This window comes from Amphiprion ocellaris, chromosome 13 (genome assembly GCF_022539595.1).
Source record: "Amphiprion ocellaris isolate individual 3 ecotype Okinawa chromosome 13, ASM2253959v1, whole genome shotgun sequence".
NCBI classification, from domain to species: domain Eukaryota; kingdom Metazoa; phylum Chordata; class Actinopteri; family Pomacentridae; genus Amphiprion; species Amphiprion ocellaris.
Genome location: NC_072778.1, coordinates 36,258,233 through 36,280,868, shown reverse-complemented (window position 1 = coordinate 36,280,868; position 22,636 = coordinate 36,258,233). Strand labels below are relative to the sequence as shown.

The window sequence follows — 22,636 nt, the reverse complement described above, 5'->3', positions numbered from 1 at the left end:
CTGCCAATATCTTTACTTAAGTAAGATTTTGAATGCATGACTTGTAATTGACTATTTTTCCATTGTGGTATAACAGATTATACTTAAATTAAACATATGAGTTTTTCCTCCTCCACAGAATTACAACACAAAATCTAATTAGAAACAAAGGTGTTCACACAGAACACCTCTAGTTTTTTAGATTATTTGGGATTTACTGATCGACTCTTAGATGCAAATTGCATTTTTTTAGTCGGTCAAAATGGAGGTAAGTTAACAGCTGTTGATTGTATTACATTAGATTATATACTGCTTCACATTTCACATATTCTGATATTCTCTTTTTTAAAATGCAATCTATAATTCTACAGCTGTTGTGTGGAAAGTTCAATATATGATACTGAAATTAATACTGGAATTTTTGTATAAAGTCACAGAAAAGGGAAATGCTCAACTGAGTACTTGAGTAATTGGACTTTGTGGTTTCTACCACTGCTCCTACCAATACCAAAAAAAGGCCCTACAAATCCTCTGACCGAAATTCAACTGCAAGAGGGTTATGGTTAGAGTTTGGTGTGGTATTTTTCTGACACCTTCAGCATTTATTTCCTGTAGAAATGCATGAATTATATCAGATTTCATTTTCATCAAATGTGATCCCACAAAAATAATTAACACAAATGTTTACATTATACTCATAAAAACAGCACAACAGCTCCAAACCTTTTCATATAATTGATTGACTTCCTACTGCTTCAAATCCAGTCCACATCTTGGCGCTTTTGTTAACACTTAAAAACATGTTTACAGACTTCCTGCTGTATTTTCCCTCTTTCTCTTGAGTTTAATGACTACATTCACCGTTAAAAGACAGTGTGTGCATCGTTTCCCCACACATAAACAGCCCATTAACAATCCCGTCTCTTGTCTTGTGGACATCCTGCCTTTGGTCAGCAGTGCTCCTAAATCTCAAACATCACTTCTTCACCTTCAGACAAGTCATTATTCTCACTCGCCCAGTGCTTTCAGATCATTGCAGAACACATGGAGCTGTCGCTTTAGACTGCTCTGTCCTGCGCCCCTGAAGACCTGTTGATGATATCACCTCTATACACTGAGGCAGGTTAAAAGGCCAGCACTGACCAACAACCGGACACTCAAGAACACAAAGAGGCACCAGTTTATTGCCTTTCCCAAGAGGTTCTGGCGTCACCGCAGCCCATAAAGAGCGAGATCCCACTGGGACCCTACACCCACAGTCACCCTCCACCCCAACCCCTTTGCACCCCACTATTCTGCCAGAAGATTCCCCGGGACGTCCGCAGCATCTCCATGACAACAGCCACTGACAGGACTAGGGGTGACTGTGTCAAGAGATACAGCGAGAGAGAGTTCAGTCGAAAGGGAGAGAACAACGAGGGTGACGACAAGACAGCAAGAGCAGCTGTTGATGTTGAAGAGTGGAGACCTTGAAAGTGACAGCTCTTAAAGAAAGCGCTCGCTTGAATACAAATGTGAAGAATATTTCTGAATATATATCACACAGGAGCTTTTTAACTTGTACGATGAATGCATTTGTCAGAGAATGACGACACTATTATCACATCGCTGTCTTTTATTAACAAATGCACATAGTACAGTGAATAACAACCAATACTATTCAATAAACTTATAAAATCTTTTGATATAAAATTTTAAAAAAGACAAAAATTACAGTAACCGTCACCGTACAGCCTCTTCTTCAGTTTGTAAAGTGCATCAGAATGATGAGGCCTCTCAGTGGGAGGATGAGCAGTTCGATATTGTACCGGGTTCAGTTCGGACTGTAACAAGCCCAAGTTTGAGAGCACAATGATCAACTAGCAGAAGGGTCACAGCATTCACATCATTTGGACAAGTTCCTAAAATAAAGTTTAAAAGAAAACTACCTTGTTTTTGTCCATACTAAAGAGACTGAGACAGTTTCCCAAATTGCAATTCTTTCAAAGCACACTTGTACAGACTAGGCACAGAGTAGTGTTCACTGGGTAGCATTTTACTTATGTGAATTAAGTGTTAAGCTGTTCTACATGTGAATAGTTAGTGTAAGACGTGTCCTCGCTCGCTGTCCTATTGCCTGCAAAGGACACAAATGGGTGTAAAAAGAGGTAGATTGTAAAGGATCCACTATCCTGCTATTGGGTGAAGCACAAGAGGAAACCATAACCCTGATGCTCCCAGTGCAGCTTCCTTTTACATACATAGATCCTAGGAACTCAGACAAACATAGAAATTTAATTTAAAGTTGAATTTCAGTGAACTACAGCTGAGGGAGAAGCTGAAGAAGATCCATAAAGGCAGAGAAGTTTGAGCATCACCTCCATAGTGGCTGAGAAGCCGCAGCTCGAGGCATTTTTGGACCAGGTATGCGTGAAGCTGTTGGGATTTTAGAGCCAGCAGGAGAGGTGCTGGTGCTCGTCGTCTTGGCAGTTTTATTCTGGGCAGCGGATATGACAGCCGTGCGTATGGTCTTGGCTGTGGCAGAGGAGGGGCTGTGAGTAGCGCGAGGCTGAGAGAGAACTTGAGTCTCAGAGTTCGGGGCGAGTCGTTTGGACACCCGGAGAGGACTTCCTCGGATAAAAGCTGACTGGGGGCTACCTGAAACCTTCTCTGGTACTGATCTGTCTGAAGTCCTACGGGTTAGGGTGGACTTCCCGGCAGTCTGCGGCTCACTTAAAGTTCTCTCCCGTACGCTGTTACTTCGTTTCACATCTGTCTGAGTAACAGCAGGTCGAGTGATGGGAGACGATCGCATTGATACGCTACGAGGAGCAGACAGCCGGCTAGGAGTGGGTGGGTTTGTCAGAGGTGGGGCTCCATTTGAAGCTTCAGATTTAGAGCGCACCCTGGGGATGCCTGTGCTGTTGGAAGGACCTGCACGTGAGACAAGTCCCCTCTTGGCCCCGATCCCACTGCGTACAGGGATCCTCATGGTTCTCGTCTCCTCCTTCGACGTTGGAGACCCTGGAGTTGTCCCCTCCCGCAGGTCGACCTCCCTCTCTTTCCTCCACTTGGAGCAGAGGCTCGGTGCAGGTCGTGGGAGTGGGGAAGTTAGGGGCGACAAGGCGTCGTAGGATCGGAGGCCTTTCACCAGAGTGTGGCACTCCAGTGTTTCACCGACACGGGAGTATGACCTCGCTGTCTCCCTTTCTGCACCCGGCAAGTCAGATGCCTCCTCTGGCTGCGACTGGCTGAACTCTGGTAAACCGGAGGGCATCCAGCTCTCCTCCACAGGTGTGGACACCACTTCTGTATCTGTTTGTTTTGTTAAACTTGCATGAGGCAAAGGCATCACGGCACTTGTTTTAATGGAAGGTGCTTCTCTTGTCTGTGGCTGAGCGTTCACAGATGACTGAGAATTAGTCTCAGATCTCTGGTACCTCAACAGCCCAGCTCTGCTGTCACTACGAGAAAGTGTTGCACTTGTACGAAGAGACTGTCGTACAGCCTCATTGACAGAAGACTCATTAGATTTACTCTGAAGAGGACAATTACTGCCCGTCACTGGCAGGCCAAACCTTTGTCTATGAGTAGAGGCCTGGCTTTTAACACACTGCGCTGGTGGATCAGTATTTATAGCAGCAGAGTTTGTACAGGAACTGTTCATCAAAGCCATGTGTTTGTGTGAAAAATCTGCTTCCTTTTCAAGTCCTGCTGCCTTTGGATGGTGTTGCAACATGTAGGAAATGCTCTCAGGCCCATGTTGCTTCACTGTGAAGCTGCTTCCATGCTGAGAAGCACTAAACGTTGCAGTGTGTGTGTCCTGAACTGCTTCCACGCTCAGGTTTGTTGCTGCGCTGCGCCGAGCCCTGCTTCCTCTGCCCAGACCGGGTTCTTGTTCAACCGGAGAACATGTGCCATCGGCCTCTGGGGAGCTGCAGAGGACAGCGGCAGTTTCATGGTCAGAAGAGCTGTTTGAGTGATAACTGGCCGATGTCGGGCTGCTGCCAAGCTCAGGGAAGCTTTTGAGCATGGATGAGCTGTGGAGATGGGCATCATTGTGGAGCTGTTGGGAATATCTCCGAGTATCAAAACTTCTAAGACTACGACGGCTCCATGTGTAGCTCAAATTCTTCTCTAGAAGTTTCTCTAGCTCATCTTGGTTCTCCTGACTTTGGGGCTCCCTGGCAAGACTCAAGCTCACGTCCAGCCCCGTACAAACAGCAAGAGAGCGGCGCTTTTCTCCCATTTCACGCTGACGTTCCAGACGCTTCTGCTCCTTCAGTTCCCGTTCTGCATTTTCCTATACAAACAAATGAAGTGAGAAAATAATTGTCATTTGTCAGTGATCCCTAGCAAAGAGTTCAATAAAAAAATAAACAATAAAAGCAGTGTCTAACCTGGACAGCTTTTTGGAAACGGTGGCAAAACAAATGTAAGACCCTGCAAGCCTCTTCTAATTTGAAAGTGCTGTCGTCTTCACAGAAGAACTCCACCAGAGCCTGACTCGACATCCTCATACCTTCCACCTCATCCTCTGCCTCCTTCAGACGTTCCTCAGCCACCTGCACAGAGACAGAAAGACATATTTTACCATGTCATCTCTGAAAACATTTCCTCTACATCCTGTTCTCTTTGACATGCTTATTACCCTTGATTAAAATGGCTAAATCTAGAATTAGAGATAATTTGCTGCATCAAATCTTAATCAAAAGACTGAGTGCATGTAAAGCAATATGCTGCATACCTCCAGAAAAGGTTGTGTATGCTGCTGAATCTCTGCCTCGGTCTGTATATTTGCCTTTAGAGCTACCAGTCTGCTTTTTAACTTGGATAAGTCATCCAACACAGACTCCTCACACAACCTGCAGAGGAGGGGACAAATACAACACAATTATAATAAGAATTGTACAGAAACAGCTGTGTGATGCATCTGAAGAAAGACAGGAGAAACAAAAATGGAAATATGATCCCATGCATCCAAGAACTGTGTTGTAAAATGGAAGATTGTATTGATGAGTGCTGAATGATGATTCTCATAAAGACAGAAAGTTCTCAGCACCTTGCTTTAGTGGAGAATCAAAATGAATAGCGCAAAAGTCAGACACAGTTAAAATATTGGCTTGGAGTATCAATATTTTCTTAACCCACTTTCACTCAGGCTGCCAGCTATTGCAGAAGAAAACAGATTCACTTCACATTTGTTTTAGCAGACTACTGGGGGTGTACTGTTGTTATTAGGCAGGGTTTGTCTATTCCCTCAGATTCAATCAGTGCAGGATCTAATAGGATCCGAGTTTTGGGAAGAGACTGACCTGGAGGCGGAGCCAACATGGCCTAGTTGGCCTGGAAATGACAGTAAACTCTGGTCTTTTTTCACAGCTTCCTGTGGAGACAAAGACAAATGATTATCCAGCTATTGTTTTAAAATGAGAGATGCATCATTTGCTGATCAGTGCTGATAAAAATCATGTATTCTGCAAAGTGGTCTGCTCCAGGAGCAATCCTCAGCTACCGTTCTTGAAGGTCTGAAACTCCTTTTCTTGCACAAACAGTATTTATATGGATTTGCTCATATGTTTTCACTCAGCAGTATAAAAACCTTCTGACTTTAGAGGACGAGCTTTTCAAAAACACTTTCACACATAACATCTTTCTAAAAAAAAGTTTTTAAAATTGTGTTTTCATTTTAAAAAGCCTCTTTTAAAGAGGTTCACCTACATTTAAAAATACTATTCATCATTCCTAAAAAGTATTTCTTTCAGCATCTATTGTTTTTTATGGGGCATTCTTTATTTACATCTAAAATTCAGATCTTACCATAGCAACAAAATGCAGCAAATTCATGCCTGGCTTGTTGGCTTTGGTGTCAGCCAGTTTGAGAAGTGATGAAATTCGAAAACCAGCAGCATTCCCTGCATATCCACCCTGAGAAGCCACGTACAAGGTCAGAATAACACACACACACACACACACACACACACACACACACACACACACACACACACACACACACACACACACACACACACACACACACACACACACACACACACACACACACACACACACACACACACACACACACACACACGACAGCTTTAAACAAACAATGATTCAAAACCCAGGTGCTCACTCAGAGTGAACACACACCCAGACCACTACCAACTGCTTTACTGTGCAGAGATAAAAAGAACTGATTTTATTTTTAATCAGGATGAAGAAAAAAAATTAAAATTAAATAAAAGGAGCACTCACAGCATTCATATAGTTCCCTGCTTTCAGCACCAAACGGAGGATGGAGTGTAATTCTGGACAGCTCAGCAGTTCTAGCAGAATAAAAGACAGAGATTCAATATTGTGCCTCAAGGTTGAAATAATGGGTATGAATGTGTCCATGAAGGCAATGGAATGAGTCAGCAGCTTTGTTCTAAAGAAACTGCCACTCAGACTGACTCCTGAGCTGAAGCTTCACACAAAAAAGCATCAGTGAGAGCAGGTTCCTCCTAAATCTGTAAGTCAGTCTGAATGCTAAACACTTGATCTCATTTGCATTCTGCCCTTAACATCACCAAATAGACTAAATACGAGCATTTCAAAGGGAAATACAGCTCCAGATCTTTATATCTGCAGCGTACACGACTCCCTGCTGTTACTTTACCTCTGGCCGCCTCCCTCAGACATCTGGCTGCCACACACAGAGAGGTCACAGCAGGGTCAAACTCTTGCTGCAGGATCATGGCATCCAGATGCAGCCGAAAACTGGCGAGGGACAGATGATGGAGCCAGTTAAACAAACACAGCGTCGTAAAGTGAAGCATAAGTGCTCAGGTGTCATTTTCTTGAGGCTGGGGAGGGACGCACCTGGGGACTTCCACCAACAGCAGCATGAAAAGATCGGGCTCTCCGAGGCAGCTCCGCTCCCCACTGAACCTCCTCAGGCGAGACTCCTGAGAGACAACAGAGGCCCAGTAAAATATGGAAAGCAGCTTCAGGAATACTAAAACCGACATGTCATTAAGAGTCAATTCCAATATCTTTCAGCGTGGCCCTGCTCTGGAAACAGACCACATCATAGGACATGGTGTAATGGCAAACTTCGGATCATCCTAACCAGAGCCAGATGAAGAGGGGGGTAGGGAGAGGAAGGAGCTCGTCACGGCTGCTGTAGTGTTTGTACGCCAGAAAAGCCTCTTTACCTCCTCACTGTCAGGCAGCAATTTGCAGAGCTCTGTGAGCTTCTCTGCTCCGTAACGGTCTCCAGCACCCTGCCTGATGTCCTCAACTATCTCCTTTGCAGGCCTACAGAAACAAACACACGTTTTAGTATGACATCATTTAACCAGCAGTTGTCTTTTCAGCGTGAGAAAGACGACAACCCCCTCAAACAAACCATGGTATGAGACCTACCAGCTCTAGCTTTGCAATGTAACAGTAAGGCTTATCCTATTCTTATCAGTCGGACTGACGCCATACAGGCGACACAAAGTGGTATACCCAGTGGGCAAATAAAAGGCAGACATGCACAGAGGACGTCTAAAGGACCTCAAGATGTCAAGGTGAAAGACCAGAAACTGGCCCGACTGGCTGTTTGACCTCTGACTTACTTTCTCCAAGTGACACATCTGTCCTCTGTTGCAGCAGTTTTCCATTATTCTCTCTCCTACTCATCTTACAGCTCATCTCGCATGCTCACACTATAGCATGCAGCTTTTATTCTCACACAAATCCTCCTCATTCATAGCTCAGCATGCGCATCCATGTCTTATTATCTGACACCAATGGTTAAAGGTCGACCTTTGAAGACATCTAAAGCAACCAAATACATCACTTTCTAAGGAGCACCCTTCCAAAATGGAAACACTATTTGTCAAAATGTACTGAAAACAAAACACCAAGAGAAACAGCCTAAAAAAATAACATAGACTGATGTGATATTGAAGTGATTTCTCAGACAATGACAACGCAAAACTGGATTTTTGTTTACACTACCCATATTTGAGCTCTGTCTCTGCAGAACAGTAGGCAAATAAGCTCCTAACAAAGCAAATGTTTGTATAAAGAAAAGGATCTTTTCACACAAAGGCTTTCCCTACAAGTCTTGACAGATCTAGTTTAGAAAAGAAACACTTAAGTTGAGAGACTCATGGAGGCATGACAATATCACATCTCAACCCTTTTTCCCCTCTTTAATCTGTATGAATGGAGCTCTACCAGAAAATGCAGTCAAGTCCAGATTTTCAACAGTAAATCAGAATGCTTCAGATGTTAAACGGTGTGTAAATGTGCTTAAATGATTATAGAACCACCCTATTCATTATAAGGAGTGCAGCTTTGTTTGAGCCAGGCAAACATGCTAAAGAGGCTTTTGGGGATGGATGAATATGATAAGCCACCGGTGGGGTCTCTCTCTGCAGGGGGCAGCTTTAAGATTAGATGCTCTTTAAGGGGCATCAGCAGGTGTCAACTCCGACTCCTCCGGTTATACCCAGCCACTTACTCACCACCCTCCGTTAGACCCAGCCCAGCTGCTCTACACAAACCCTCCCTTGCAGTATATTGCCTCTCCTCCCTTCACACTTCTGACAGACACTCATCCACTTTTGACATATGGCCACACTCCCCATTTCACTGTTCCCCTGGGCACAGTTGTACACATTAAAGTTTCCTGCTCCTAAAACTACCTTCAGTTTTGACTGACGGTGACCCCATCCAAACGCAGACAAAGAGGCTAATGCTGTTAAAGTGTCCCACACTGTTAGGACTATGGCTGCAACTAATGAGAAGTTTCTTCAGGAGGTCTGCCAGTTACTTAATGACTTGTTGACGCTCTGAAATCCCAACAAAACACAAAAAACTGCCTTTACATGTTCTCAGATCCTAATGTAAAGTCAAGAATAGGGCTGCAACCAATAATTAATCCGTCAATTGTTTTCTCAGTTAATGCATTATTGTTGGACCTAAACAAAATGAAAGAAAAATGGTCCTCAGATATGTCCAGGACATGAAGATATTCAGTTTACAGCTAAAGAGCAATACAGAATCCAGAAAATATCCAAATTTTAGAAGCTGAAAGCAGAAGGCTGACTTTTTTTGATCAAACGTTGCAGCTCTTGTCTTGAAATGTGTTGTTTTGATCCAACAAACAGCCCAAAACGCAAAGATATTCCCTTTAAAAGGATACAAAACTGAGAAAATATCTTCACCTCTGATTACTAATAATGTAAAACAATTCACCAGTTACCACAAAAGCTACCAATTCGTTTTGCATCATCCCAGTTCAACTCTAAGAAATAAAAGAAGCTTACATCTTGAACTGCCGCAGAAATATTCCAATATTCATGCTGCGTTTGGAGTCCAATAGGGAGACCTGTAAAAGACAGAAAGAACACAAGTAAGAGCAAGAAAGGAGAAAGAAAAATAACTTTTTCCTGGTGACATATATGAACTTCCTAATGATCTGACCTCTTCTGAGTTGTCCTGAGGGGATTTACAGTGTAGCAGCGCAGACCTCCTTCTCAGTGTGCTGCTTCTGTCCTGAGGCTTACTGTCCTTCTGACCGAACAGCTCGTCCAGAGAGTGGAGGTCTATGGGGAACTCATCCTCGCCCGGCGCCACCCCACTCCACACACTCTTCCTTCCCTCCACCTTCTCCTTGGGGATACGCTCCCAGTTCAGCTTCCTCAGCCGGCTCCGACGGGCGCTATCTGCCCGACTGAAAGGCGAAGAAGAGGAGGAGGAGGATGATGATGCAGGTGGAGGTGGTGGAGGAGGAGGTGGAGGAGGAGGTGGGGGTGGTGGAGGGGAAACCAGCACCGCTCGTGGCTCCATGGCTGTCACTTCCACAAGGGCAGTGGTGGGACAGAGGGGCTGTGGTCCATGAAAGGAGCACGATTCCTTGATGGCCACAGTAAGGCTGATGTGCATAGAGGCAGCCTGGCGGTCAGACGGAAGGCCGACAGCGGGCAAACGGGCTCTGCCACGTCTTTTCCAGCTTGTAGAGCGCTCCGGTTCAAAGGTTGATTGATAATTCCAGTCTAGAAAGCAAAAACAACAGGATCTCAGATCATGTCAGGATGGAAATCAGTGTCATCCCAGCAGTTCTGCAGCTTTAAATGACCTCTCGGTAGTTTGTCTGACACCTGGCCTCAATTCTCCTTTCATCAGCACTGATCGAACAAATAGCTCAGTCTCACCTCTGGTTCAACTTTCAGTGCAAGTTCAAGGCATTTTTTGGGGAAAGTGCTCTGAGCTCTCCCCCCTCAGTGGGCTGTTTGAACAGCTTGTCCCATCCTGTTTGGATTCACCTCACTGCATGCTCACACACCTCCACCCATCCTTCTAATTAGAAAACATGGAGACACCAGGGGCAAGGCGCAGTTAACCGCAATGCTCAGAAATATAAAAGATCTGCAGCTTCAGACTTTAAATATTCCTTCCTCGTTATGGGAGGTTAACAGCTGAAAGCGGGGTTGGACAACACTTGCACCAGCAAGTTTTACGCAGGATTAAATAATGCATTGGAGAATGACTCAGAGGTTTCAGGAGTCTGGTTTAAGGCAGAACTCTTTAATCACTACACGGGTATGTGTTCGCCCAGGACATATCCTCTCGCCCTCGCGTTCTCCGCATGAATCAGAACTTTTGGGACACTTCGTTTTCTTTCTTTCTTTCTTTCTTTTTTTTTTCAGGATGCGCTTGGTTGCAGAGCTGTTCCGTAGAGAGCCGCATGAGCGCGCTGCAAAACCCGGTGATCTCAGCCTCCATCAGTTAATCAGACCTGGATCTTCACAAGCGACAAATATCATCTGGCAAATCTGGTTGCTCAAAGAGTTCTTGGAAAGGATGAAAAGTTACGGGAAGGGTGCGTTATGGGGAAAAACGCATGAATAACAAGAGCATCATCACTTTAATTATATGTATTTATATATTTACATTTTTAAGTGGACGTTTTGTTTAGTTTGAACAGTTTAGCGGAGTTTAGTTTGACTTGACATGAAAAGAAGTTTTTCTTTTCATGCTAAGTCAGAATAAGTTTAGCTCAATTTACATTAAACAAAACATTTTCAAAGTAAATGTCGTGTCTCTAAATCAGGTTATCTGACTTACCTGCCGCTGCTGGCGACAGTTTTCCGGTGAGTTCAGTGTAAAAACGCCAACAGAAGCCAGTTTAACCTCACAAAAACAAAGAAATTACGTCCCAGTTGTTCCGTTTCTTATTTCTTCTTGATCCCGGTGACTTGTGCAGCTCCACTCGCTCCAATCTCTCGTCTTCCTCAATTTACCAGCCAAACTTCCACACAGATCCACGCGAACGCGCAGGCGCGCACCCCCACGCTGATATGCCTTTATTGTATCCTCCCAGTTTTCCCATGGGCGGATTTGAGTGGTTTCAGGTGGGAGCGCACTCGATCTTTGCTCAACTTTAATTCACTTTAAAGATGTTGCTATGGAGCTAAATTTAGGGAATGTTTACCATGTTTGAAAAGACTCAATACAAAATGTTTAGATCCTCAATAATCAACAGCTTTAACCTATGGCCAGTTGTTTTAGTGGCTTTGATACCTCATACCTGTGTTTGCAGAGTCTAGATAAGACTGTACATGAAAGCTAGTCTTCTGTCAGACAATTTGATAAGTCTCTGTTTCAGACTAATCATCATAGTGGGCAGGACTGATCTGTGACGGGTGCAGAAGGCCTTGATCGTGCTCAGCAGAGAACCTGAGAGAGAGCAGATGGCTATCAGACATGGGAAATGATGTCTGCATCTCCTCCCTGAACCAAGAACGGAGATCAGGTGAAAGCCAAGAGGCTAGAAGTACCTGTAAGGTGCTGAAATGCTCCAGGTGCTGGGATGTACACCCAGAACACCCAGCTTTCATCTGAGGTGCTGGAGCACTCCTGGCCCGTGTCACCTGGAGCTCCTAGGTCGGCTCAGGTAGCCTCCTCTCACAGGCCACGCTGACAGGCATTTGTCATCACTTGTCGGTTGCAGTAATTAGGAGGTTATGACCCCAAAGATTGGACTATTGTTGTGCCTGAGCAACAGGGCATGTTATAGTGCACCGTGCCAGAATAAACCTCTCTCAGGAAACTTCACTTTCTATTCAGTCACTCACTTCTCAGAGTACAGTGCACTCCTCAGAATACAAGGAAATGCCACTGTTGAGAGACAGCAGCTTTATAGTCCATAAAGGGCCTGAATAACCCCGCACTATTCCACATATTATGCCAGCATTTGGACATTGTGACAGTGATTAATGAGTAGTAAGGAGTTAACTTGGCATCCATGCACATGTCTCACCAAGATAGTTAAACTGCAGGGAGACAAAACAGACTGTGATGTGTACAGACCCACTCCCAGCTGGTCCCCTTTGCATGACAGTGAGCTTCAGAGCCTGTGCTTCACTTGACCCATTCTTTAGTGAATGAATGTGCATGAGGGTGTTCATGTGCATCATTGGTGTGCGACCCTGTGTGAGTCTGAGAGGGAATCTGTGCATTCAACTTACACAGCGATTTGTAAATGTAGAGTGGTGAGAAATAAGTGCTTTTCTTGATCAGGCATTTAGGCAAACCTATCAAGTCTGGGTGATTTCTTTGATGTTTTAGTGAAAAATCTGTTTCTTTCCCCTAAATGGATAAATAAGGCTTAACACACAAGGTCCCAGTGCCAACTACCCTGTTGCTCAGCCCCTTAGTTTAGTGGTTGCAGCAATGCAGCAAGTGTTAGCCTTTCACCAGCTCTCCTTAATCTTGCTTTGAAGTCTCAGGAGGGTTATGTAAAGGTGAAGGCTATCAGCTCCCTCCTCCCCTAACTTACACACATTATGCATTATACAAGTGTTGACAATAAACCTGAATGACCATGGGTGCTTGCACACAGACAAAAACACAGCAAAAAAAAGTACTTTTGCTACGGTTATCAAATTCTATACACTGACCTCTGCTGCAGCTGTTTTTTCACACTGCAGAAATGAATCCGGATGTAAAGAAATCAATACAATAGATTTTTTGCCCATATACCCCATTTATGCAGCGTGTAAATGTGGCTGTAAAACTATTCCATGTGAAACTGTCGATACCACCATATGGGGGCTCAGTGTTTTTTCTGTCTCTGCTGAGTCTGGTCTGCCTCCTGGGTTTTGGCCTTTTCCATGTTGGAGTAAATAGGTCAGTGTGACTGTGGCTCTGCGGGAGTATTAAACATCATGCATAGACATAGTATGACAAAAACTCACTCACACACACACCTGGGTCTGATTCCAGACCGGGACAGTAGGTCTGGGGAGGTATTCCTAATCAACCCCAGCTTCCTCAGATCTTTCTCCATTTCCCAGCTGCACTCAGATCACGTGCACTTATCCAGTACGGCCTGACGAGGATCTCTGGCTTTGGTCAAACCGCCTGATAAGGAGAGACAGCAAGAGGCACACTTTTAGCTTCTTGCCCTCCTTTTTGTTTTTTCAGAGATCTTTGACACACAAACACACATACGCGCCGACATTAACTCATTACATGTGCTCCATACATGACAACTTGGAGTATATCCATCCAAAGCTCATACAAGCTGCTGCACAGTGTAACTTTGAGGGTTGGCAGACAGGCCATTAGACAATGATACAAACATTATGGAGACAGAAAGAAGAGAGAGAAGGATGTGAGTCAAACTTGCAGAGTAAGAAAAACACATTATGAAGAGCTATCTGTGGAAGCATTCACTTGATGGCATTTGCCAGAACAAGCATGTCCACTTTTTTTTTCTTCATTTCTGTCTTTTTTGGGGTTTCCTGTACATAGTTAAAGAATTTTCACTATGTGCTTTTGCAATATTAAAGTCTTTATCCATTTCAGAGAGCAGACAGGACTGAACCTTTTATCTGGCTTTGTTGTCATTAGCTGTGCACAGCTGATGCTTTGCTGTGTTTACAAAGCTGTCATGTGTCGTGACATTTTTAGCATTTAGTGCATGTGGGCGTCTGCTGTGTTGTGATAAAATTCCCCAGATTGGATAGAGAGGAGGCTCATGGATGTGCTTATGGTCAGGTTGCCTTGCATATTTTATGTGTGTTTAAATGAAGCTGAGCAGGGTGGAAAAGGAGACCAAGGAGCTTGTGGTCACTTGTCCTTGGTGTCGGCTAGGGGGGCTGGGTCGACTCTGTTAGTCTTTGCACATCTGGCCACTAGAGCCACTTCCGACTCCAATTAGGATTTCCTGAGACTCAGTAAAGGGATTATTGGTCTGCAAAAACACCAGGGCAGACTCTCCCACCCTCAGTCGCCTTCCTGCCCCAGCTGTTACGGTCATTACACTAGTCAGAGCAACAGTCTCACTTCACTTGAAGTTTACAATGGCACAGTGACATACAGCAACATAGACAAATCAGTCCCTTTCTTCCCCATCTTTTTTCCTCCCATCTTTGTCTCTTTTGTGTGAGATGTAGGGCTCTTATATCTGAACCCCGGTTTAGAGCCTCCTCATATGTAAAAAGAATCAAATGCTACATAAATGATGTCAGCGAGGCAATGGAAAGTAAATTCCTTCCTAAATGGTTGATGTGAAACTTACAAGAGACTGTATACCAAACTGTGGTTGGGCACAAAGCCCTATAGCAGAGAACAGGGGAGCAGGGCTGCATTGATATGGGGTCCTGAGCGGCTGCTTGTGTGGCAAGAGTGATCACACAGTTAATATTCAAAGGGCTGAGTCTGTCGTAAAGAAGCCACTAAATAGAGGCTGACAAAGCACATCGTTCAAACAAAGAATTCTCCCTAAGTAGGCTGTGTATATAGCACGAAGAGCAGTGAAGGGACGGGCTTTGCTGGGGTGGTCATGTATGGAGTCCATAGTGAGTTATTAAAGCAGGGCCTCTTGGTCTTCATCCCCCATCGCCACGTTTAACTCCAAACACAACCACAGATGGTGCTCTGACTGCAAAGAGTTTTAAAACTTGGACATAAAAGTAGAGGTTTTGGTGTATGAGAAAACTAACTTAACTGCATTTTGTTGTTGAAGCACTCACAGCATCACATGTGAAATTTTTGCCTGCTTTGGATTAAACATTCCAATTAAAGCATTCCAATAAACTGCATTGTTTCCCTTGTTTTTCCATTGGAGTATTGATTGTAGCATGTATGTGCTTCAAGCTTCACAAATTCCCATCTACATTGCCGCACACACACACACACACACACACACACACACACACACACACACACACACACACACACACACACACACACACACACACACACACACACACATATTTACTTCAGCCATCTAAACCTAATTATTCCCCCCCGCTTCTCTGTGCCAACCAGTGATGTCACCCACAGACAGACAGTGGACTGTTGGCTCAGAGCCTGAGGAGAGGAGAAGAGGAGGAGACAGGAGGAGAGAGGAGGAGAGAGGAGGAGAGGAGAGGAGAGAGGAGGAGAGGAGAGGAGAGAGGAAGAGAGGAGGAGAGGAGAGGAGAGGAGAGGAGAGGAGAGGAGAGGAGAGGAGAGGAGAGGAGAGGAGAGAGGAGGAGAGGAGAGGAGAGAGGAAGAGAGGAGGAGAGAGGGGAGAGGAGGAGGAGAGGAGAGGAGGAAATTTATGAGAGAAGATTAGCAGCTGAGAGGTTAAAGTAGGAGAATGTGAGGCAGCCCCAGAGTTTTGGCCGATCCCTGTGTTGGGGTTGCAGGGATTAACCAGCCGGCTCTGCTGCTGAACCCACAGATCCCAGCCTTCTACTTTTTTTGCTCTTTCGCTGTCTCCAACACATTTAAGTCTGAAAAGAAAACATGGAGGAGCTATGATGGCCAGGTCCCAAGGGGAGTACCCCTGGGATTATCCTAGCTGCTGTTCTCTTCCCATCATTTCCACCGGTATTCACTGGGCCTGTGCTGAAGCCTATTCATCCTCACTAAATTGTTGCATAACAATGCATCCTGCCTTTTCCTGCAGCGCTGGAGCTGTTGGTAAAACAAGGCACCCCTGGGCCCCAGGACCCCTGAGCCAAGACCTAGTTTCTTGTGTTGTGGGGGAACCTTTGGAGGCTGGGGCTGTTGTGTGAGCCACTGGACATTTGGGACACACATCATCAGGGTGGGAGGAAATAATGAGTGGCACATAAATTGCGTGATAGCTTAAAGAATTACTTCACCACTTTGGAAAATTCATGTATTGACGTTCTTGTTTGATGTGAGGATTCATATGACTCTTTTACATATTTCCGACTGCTTGCACTTGGAAAAATTGTGTTTGTGTAACGTGGACAGGCAGGTTGAGGAATTCAGATTGAGGGTAATCCTGGGTGCCTTTTGCTGGAGGTGTTCCAGACATGCCCACCTGGCTGTAGACATGAGGATAGATGAATGATGTCGCTCCATTCAGTTTGAGATTACAGCCACTGACATCAAGAATCAAGAATCTTTATTGTCATTGTGTTTCCACACAGCGAAATTACGATTGGTGACTCCCAGCCATAGATAAAGAATAGAAAAAGGCACACTATATGCAAATAAAATTGAAAATAAGTGTTTAGGACTGTGGGTACATTATCTATATGCAAGCTGCTGCCTCCACTCTTCACTGCCCAGACTCTGCATCACATCTCTCTACTCATTGCTGTACATTTATTATCTGGTTTCTTGGCCTTGATTAAGCCCATGGCGACAGCAGCACTGCTATCTCTTGTAGCTGCAAAGTAATACTCTCATTTCATTTGTGCAGTTTCCTATTACTTACCAACAACTGTTACAACCCCTGTAAGTCTGCAGGATATCCAGGATTTGCTCTGAACTCGGTGGAACAGCCTTCTTCTAATTTGCTCACTGGTCATGAAATAACCTTCAGAACACTTCATGATCTTTCCTCAGAGGGAGAGTTCAAAGGTGTGATCAGAACAAGTGTAACTGAAGAGTGCAACTGGCAAGTTGTTTAATGTTAATGTCTTTTGTCAGTTGTTGTCATGCTTGATTTTATAATCTTCTGTAACTTTATAATGGTGTGCTTCCTTAGCCAGGTCTCACTAGAAAAGAAGATTTTAATCTTGATTTTTGGTTAAATAAAGGGTAAATAAGTAAGAACATCGACTGAGAAATGGTGCAGTGAATATTGCTTAAACAAACAAGAGATAACGCATTAATTGGTGCCATTTAGAGCTGACTATAGGCAAACTAGCTATTCCTCAGGCTGTATGCCATTGTGGCCTTCATATTCAACACACGGACGTCAGTGATGTCAATCTTTTTGTAAGCATATTTGCCAAAATATCCAATTATTCCTTCAAGTATAAAGTTGTGTGTGTCTTTCATGAGGGACTGGTCTCATCTTAACCCTGACAAAAGCTACAACATCAGTTTCCCTTTTTAAATTACAAGAATCCATTAACGGGGAGGAAACAGAACAAGACAGAAATGACTTAATGTGGGTCAGATAAATGGGAGGGCAGCATGGGGTTTATTCTGCTCTCTGGAAATCACGTGCAAAGCCTCTCTCCCCTTCCTTCCTCTCCCTCTGACACATGGAGATCTGGTATGTTTGGCAGGGAGAGAAAAGAGAGGGAACAAAGGGATGAGTGACCAATGCAGAGCTGCGATGGCCAGCTGAGTTATTTGGTCAGAACCCAGTAAAATGGAAGGACAGACTGTTGCTAGGCTGTGCTGTGAGAAAAAGAGAGCACTCTGGCTAAGCTCATTGAAAAGAAGCAGGCCACTGTTTACTCACAGAGATATACCCCTTTAGAAGCACTGTGATTACCACCAATTAGTATTATTACCCACTATTACCTCCTATCACTCTCTTTGAGCCTTCATTAACCACTCAACCTGCTGAAGGGGATCTAAAAGGTGGAAAAAAAGAGGAAATTTACTAATTTGTAAATATCTGTAAATGCATTGCACCATCACTGTTTTGTTTACTTATGTACCTTGCATTGTTATGCTGTAGCTCCCTCAAAAAAATGATCCACACCCTATTCAACCTGCTGAGTGTGTCCCTCCAACAAACAAAACTGACGGGACTCCGTTTGTATTGATGTGATTGTGCATTACATACCTGATTTCACTGCTTTGGAAAATGCGAAAGTGGTTCAGATTAGCACATTGTCGAATCAAAAGGTCAAACATGGGTGTCAGTATAACGGCCTCTCTGTCCTTGACAACCAAAGCATTACACACCAAAACATACACCACTCAGCCCTATTTATCACCCACACACTTCTAGGTGCAGACTGTAAACATAAATGGCGACATCCTGAAATATTTTTTTATTTTCTGTTCATCATTTTAAAAGTAGACCACAGCCAAAACTTTGATACTACATACAGTAGATATTTACAAAATAGTATTGTGATATCTCATATTTATTCCATATATTTCTTAATGTTGACCAAATGTCAATGAGTTTACATCCTGTTAACACATGTCTGTCACCAAAGACCATAATAACTTATTCCCCTGTGGCAAAGAGATTTACTTTTGTCTAAACTCTTCTGAACACCTGCACTGCAGTTTTTACTGAGTCAAATCCACATTTACCACACTGCTGCTGTCATATAGTGTATCATATTTGCTTATTTAAATAGTTTCCAGAAACATATTTTTAACTCTTGGTTCAGTCTTGTTTTCTAAAGACAACAGAGTCCAACTGAAGCAGGGTATTGGACTTGAGTTTAAAGACTTACATCCATAGAGCAAATAGGCTGGTTTAAAGCATGTTTTGTCTTCTAATGCAGTTGATTAAAGTAAGAAAAATATTGAATAGAATAGACTATTGCTGTCTTTTGTTGGTGTAGTAAAATAAGATAGAATGAGAGAAAATCAGTCTGCAGGTATCAGCAGCTAAAACACTACTGTGTACACAAGAGAATGCCCAGCCCAGAGAAGGTTAGAAAAACAGATGTATGCTTTCTCCTCACGTGTACGCCACTGCAGCCTGAGAAAACTCAGGATGGGCCCTAAAGGAAACAGACTCAAAGGATTATCTCGGGCATGCCCTAAACACAAACCAGAGAGAGAGGAGAACAAGACATAAGAGTAGAGGGAGACCTAGAGAAGAATAAAGCAAAACTGAGAAAGAAACCCATTAAATTGTGTGTTTTGAATCCCTAGAGGCCAATGTCTTGTTTGAAGAGCCCTGAGGTTAAGGTCAGAGGTCACAGGTTAGACTCAGAGGTTATCAGGAACTGTTTTGGGTTAACTATACTAGTCTGAGTGGATGAGCACTTCCCCAGTTAAACTGATTCACTCAGTGAAGGTATTCGGGGGTTAGAACATGACATAAATGCACACATTTCCAGGCCCTTTACTGTATGTTGGCGGACTACTGGGAATTGTGTCCCTGGTCATTCTAGGTGTGGTTCAGTTTGGAGCTGGTGTGAGAGGAAGTCAGTGGGGAGCTGAGGTGTTGAACCCTGTCATCCTGTTGTTACTGGTTACACCTGCCTGTTGTTCCCAAAAGCGTAAAGAGCTAACAGAAGGTGCTGTGTTTATACATTGGGACTAGTGAAATTTAACAGAGAGGAACCAGTTAATTGTACCATAACTAAAATAGGACATAGAAATCACTAACTTTTCACTGGCCCAGGGGCTTTGCAGAGTACATACAACTACATGGGACACACCAACACCAACCCAATGCACACACGTACACAAACACACACTTATGTGGATCATAATGGCAGGGCTCATGTTAACACTTCCCTCACTCAGCTGGGGGATGTACTGGAGTGTATTCTTAATGGTCTCCCAACTGTGACCTGAGCAAAAGGTATGGAGCAGGAAAGGGGGAGGTGCTGAGGGGAGAGGGTGTAACTTCTCCTCACTGACATAATTACAGGCTCAGAATGTTTTATTCACTCATTTGTTGTTGTCTTCATCGTGAATCAGTGCTGAAAAAAGCTTTTGTTCACGTATATAACGCAGCTGACTGGTGCTTGTTCGTACTTTTACTCACACTGATGCTTGTCGTCAGATGGTATTTATCAGAGCTGCAGTCGCTGCACACTACACACCCTCAGAGCAAATCTGTCCATGTAAAACGCCCCTCTCAGCTTCTCCTCAGCGTCATCATTGTTTTGGTTCTTGGTGCACAGGAGACCCCACAGGGAATTCTGAGTATGTCAGGCTGATCTCAGTCATCTCCAATGACCCGCAGAGGAGTCGCATATGAGACATGGCAGTCGTAACGCTCAGCTCCTGCTGGTGCTGTGATCAAGCATAAACAGAGCACGCCTGATTACGTCCATAGGACCCGGTGACAATGTGGGCATCACAGTAGAGAAGGGTGCCACTATGTGGCACATCAGAGCTGTGGGGTCCAGGGGCACAAATCTGGGCACAGAATGAGTCTTTCATATGTGGGCCCTTTGAACTATGACTGACATGGAAATCCCTTTGAAGTGCTGTTTGGTGAGCCCTAAAATCTAAAGCTGGTTTAGCACGTTGAAATGGATCCTTTGTATTCCTACTCAGTGATCACATGCTGTATGGTCGCATGTCGTACATATGGAGAAACATAGAGGGCATCACCCCTCCCACAGCCATGTTTGATTTTTACTGATCAAAGTAAGCTGTATAGAGGAGAGGCTTACACGAAGAATTGAAATGACATGTTTGAGTCTCAGCGTTAATTCTTAGTCAGTTTCCCACCAGGTGCTTCATATGGGCGTAAAAACATGGGAGGATCACAAATTGTGCAGCTACGATACTCCAGGGGGTATAATAACACAGTGCTCCCATAAAAACAACAGATAAGCTAAGGGTGCTTATTACAGCTGACAGCAATGACAAAGTCTGCTAGCACAGTGTGTCAGTCTGTCAGAGCAGATTTTAAATAACTGAACATGAACATTAGTGATGAGACAATCTGTTGAATATTTTTAAGGTCAGCATAGAAAAGACTACAAACGTATTGTTTCATTTGTTTTGAGAGAGGGTAGCAATCTGACAAACAGTAATGTCCTACACATTTACATGACGTACGTATAGCCATTCATCCTGTAGTCCATTTTCCACTCCCATTTCCCCAGGTGCACCGGGCAGGTCTTCACCAAGCATTGCTAATTATGAGCTAGTTGGTTTCAGCATTGTGTATCGCACAAAAGGGATTTGCTCCTAACTAAGACCATGCCAAAAAACAGGCTTACACACACCACATATAAGCCTGGATATATGAATTGCTGGTTATGTCACTGCACTGTTTTTTTCTCCCTCCATTTAACAGTATTAATAACAGTCACGGAACAGCAACCACAGGCCTAATAATAATATTGCTTTACAAACAGTAAAACTATAATTAGAAATGAAACAACTGCCAAACAGTGAGTAACAGATAAACACATGAAGTGAGAATAATAGATACAACTGTCAGCTATAAAATGCTTCAAACTGATTAGTACCAGCCTTGGCTTTTTAATACAGCCTTTAAGAAATGCAATCAAGGCAACTGCTCTGTCACATACAGTCTTCACATTTTCTCTGCATCCATGTACCTCATGTGCCCATCTCACTCTGTAGGAATTAGTAAACAGCTGCTGTTTCTGTGGCTATCCACCCAGCCCAGCGGCCTGTTTACAGCCAGAGATGGAAGTCACTGAACCAGACGGTAGCAAACACGACAGCGGCCACGGCCTCCATTGTCCCAACGCTAAGTGTTTCTCTATTTTGTTTTGGCCTGAAAATTGCCACACTTCAAAGTGACTAAGCATTTGGGTCAGAATTTGTTATCAGTCCTTTCCATGCTGTTGTTGATATTTTATGTTCTCATGGAACAGCCGGCATCCTTCAGACCTCATACGGTTGCGTTTTTAGTTTTTTTTTAATCTGAAAAATAATGGCCCTTATCTGGAAAAAACATGCTTAAGCTTGAGCTTGAGCCAGGGCTTCATTCTGAGCCAATATCCATTTCTTAATGTACAGACACTTCCCCTCTTGGGCCTGATCAGCTCTCTTCCAGTCCTGGGCCTTCACAGCCTCACCCAGCAGCCTGCAGATACAGCAACCATATGAAAATTACTCTCTGCGCCGCTGCCTGCTTCTCACATTCTGCATTCAAATAAGCAAATAAATAAACTCACCTCACATACAGGAAAACTCTTAAACTCCTCCTGTGCCAACATGTAGATTTGCTCTCAGTTATATATCAATATATATCAATATCAACATATATAATATATATATATATATATATATATATATATATATATGTATATGTATATGTATATGTATATGTATATGTATATGTATATGTATATATATATATATATATATATATATATATATATATATATATATATATATATATATATATATATATATATATATATATATATAGTACCAAGTTAACATAAAGAAACTGCGTGACTCCACACTGCTGTCTGCTCAGGTCTGATGTGCTCTGCTACATGTGCTGCAGACAGGGCTGATTTAAATTTTGTGATATGCTTGATTCATATAAAGATTATTAAGAAGAGATAGAAAAGAAAGAAAGAGACTCATTGTAGCATAAAACTTGAGATATACTTAGCTGTCTCGCAAAATTATTTGGTCGCATATTTGTCCCATTTTGATTAAACACAGCTTTACGGTCACTTATTCAGCATTTTGCAATGCTGTGTTCTTGTTTTCCAATTTTTGGATTAAAAAAATGAAAAATGTCAAATATTCTGGCAACTGGGCTGCCCAAAAAATACAG

At 43.5% G+C, this 22,636-nt stretch overlaps 1 protein-coding gene across 1 annotated transcript; it reads right to left on the bottom strand.

The window, feature by feature from the left end:
* Positions 1 to 1,574: 1,574 nt before the first annotated feature.
* fhdc2 (FH2 domain containing 2) lies at positions 1,575 to 10,295 on the bottom strand. The gene is made up of 12 exons (XM_055016432.1): positions 10,286 to 10,295; positions 9,424 to 9,995; positions 9,267 to 9,328; positions 7,158 to 7,260; positions 6,823 to 6,908; positions 6,620 to 6,720; positions 6,217 to 6,287; positions 5,779 to 5,886; positions 5,274 to 5,344; positions 4,706 to 4,823; positions 4,359 to 4,523; positions 1,575 to 4,261 (listed from the first exon to the last, which is right to left on the bottom strand). The coding sequence occupies exons 1-12, from the start codon at positions 10,293 to 10,295 to the stop codon at positions 2,333 to 2,335; spliced, it is 3,396 nt and encodes a 1,131-aa protein (XP_054872407.1). The 3' UTR covers positions 1,575 to 2,332.
* Positions 10,296 to 22,636: the final 12,341 nt, after the last annotated feature.

Excerpts from the sequence above, each read along its gene's own strand:
- fhdc2 (XM_055016432.1), bottom strand. Across the intron at positions 7,261-9,266 it reads TTTCTGCGGCAGTTCAAGAT|GCCTGCAAAGGAGATAGTTG; the intron begins GTAAGCTTCTTT and ends TTGTTTCTGTAG. Across the intron at positions 5,345-5,778 it reads TGCTGCATTTTGTTGCTATG|GAAGCTGTGAAAAAAGACCA; the intron begins GTAAGATCTGAA and ends TTGTCTCCACAG.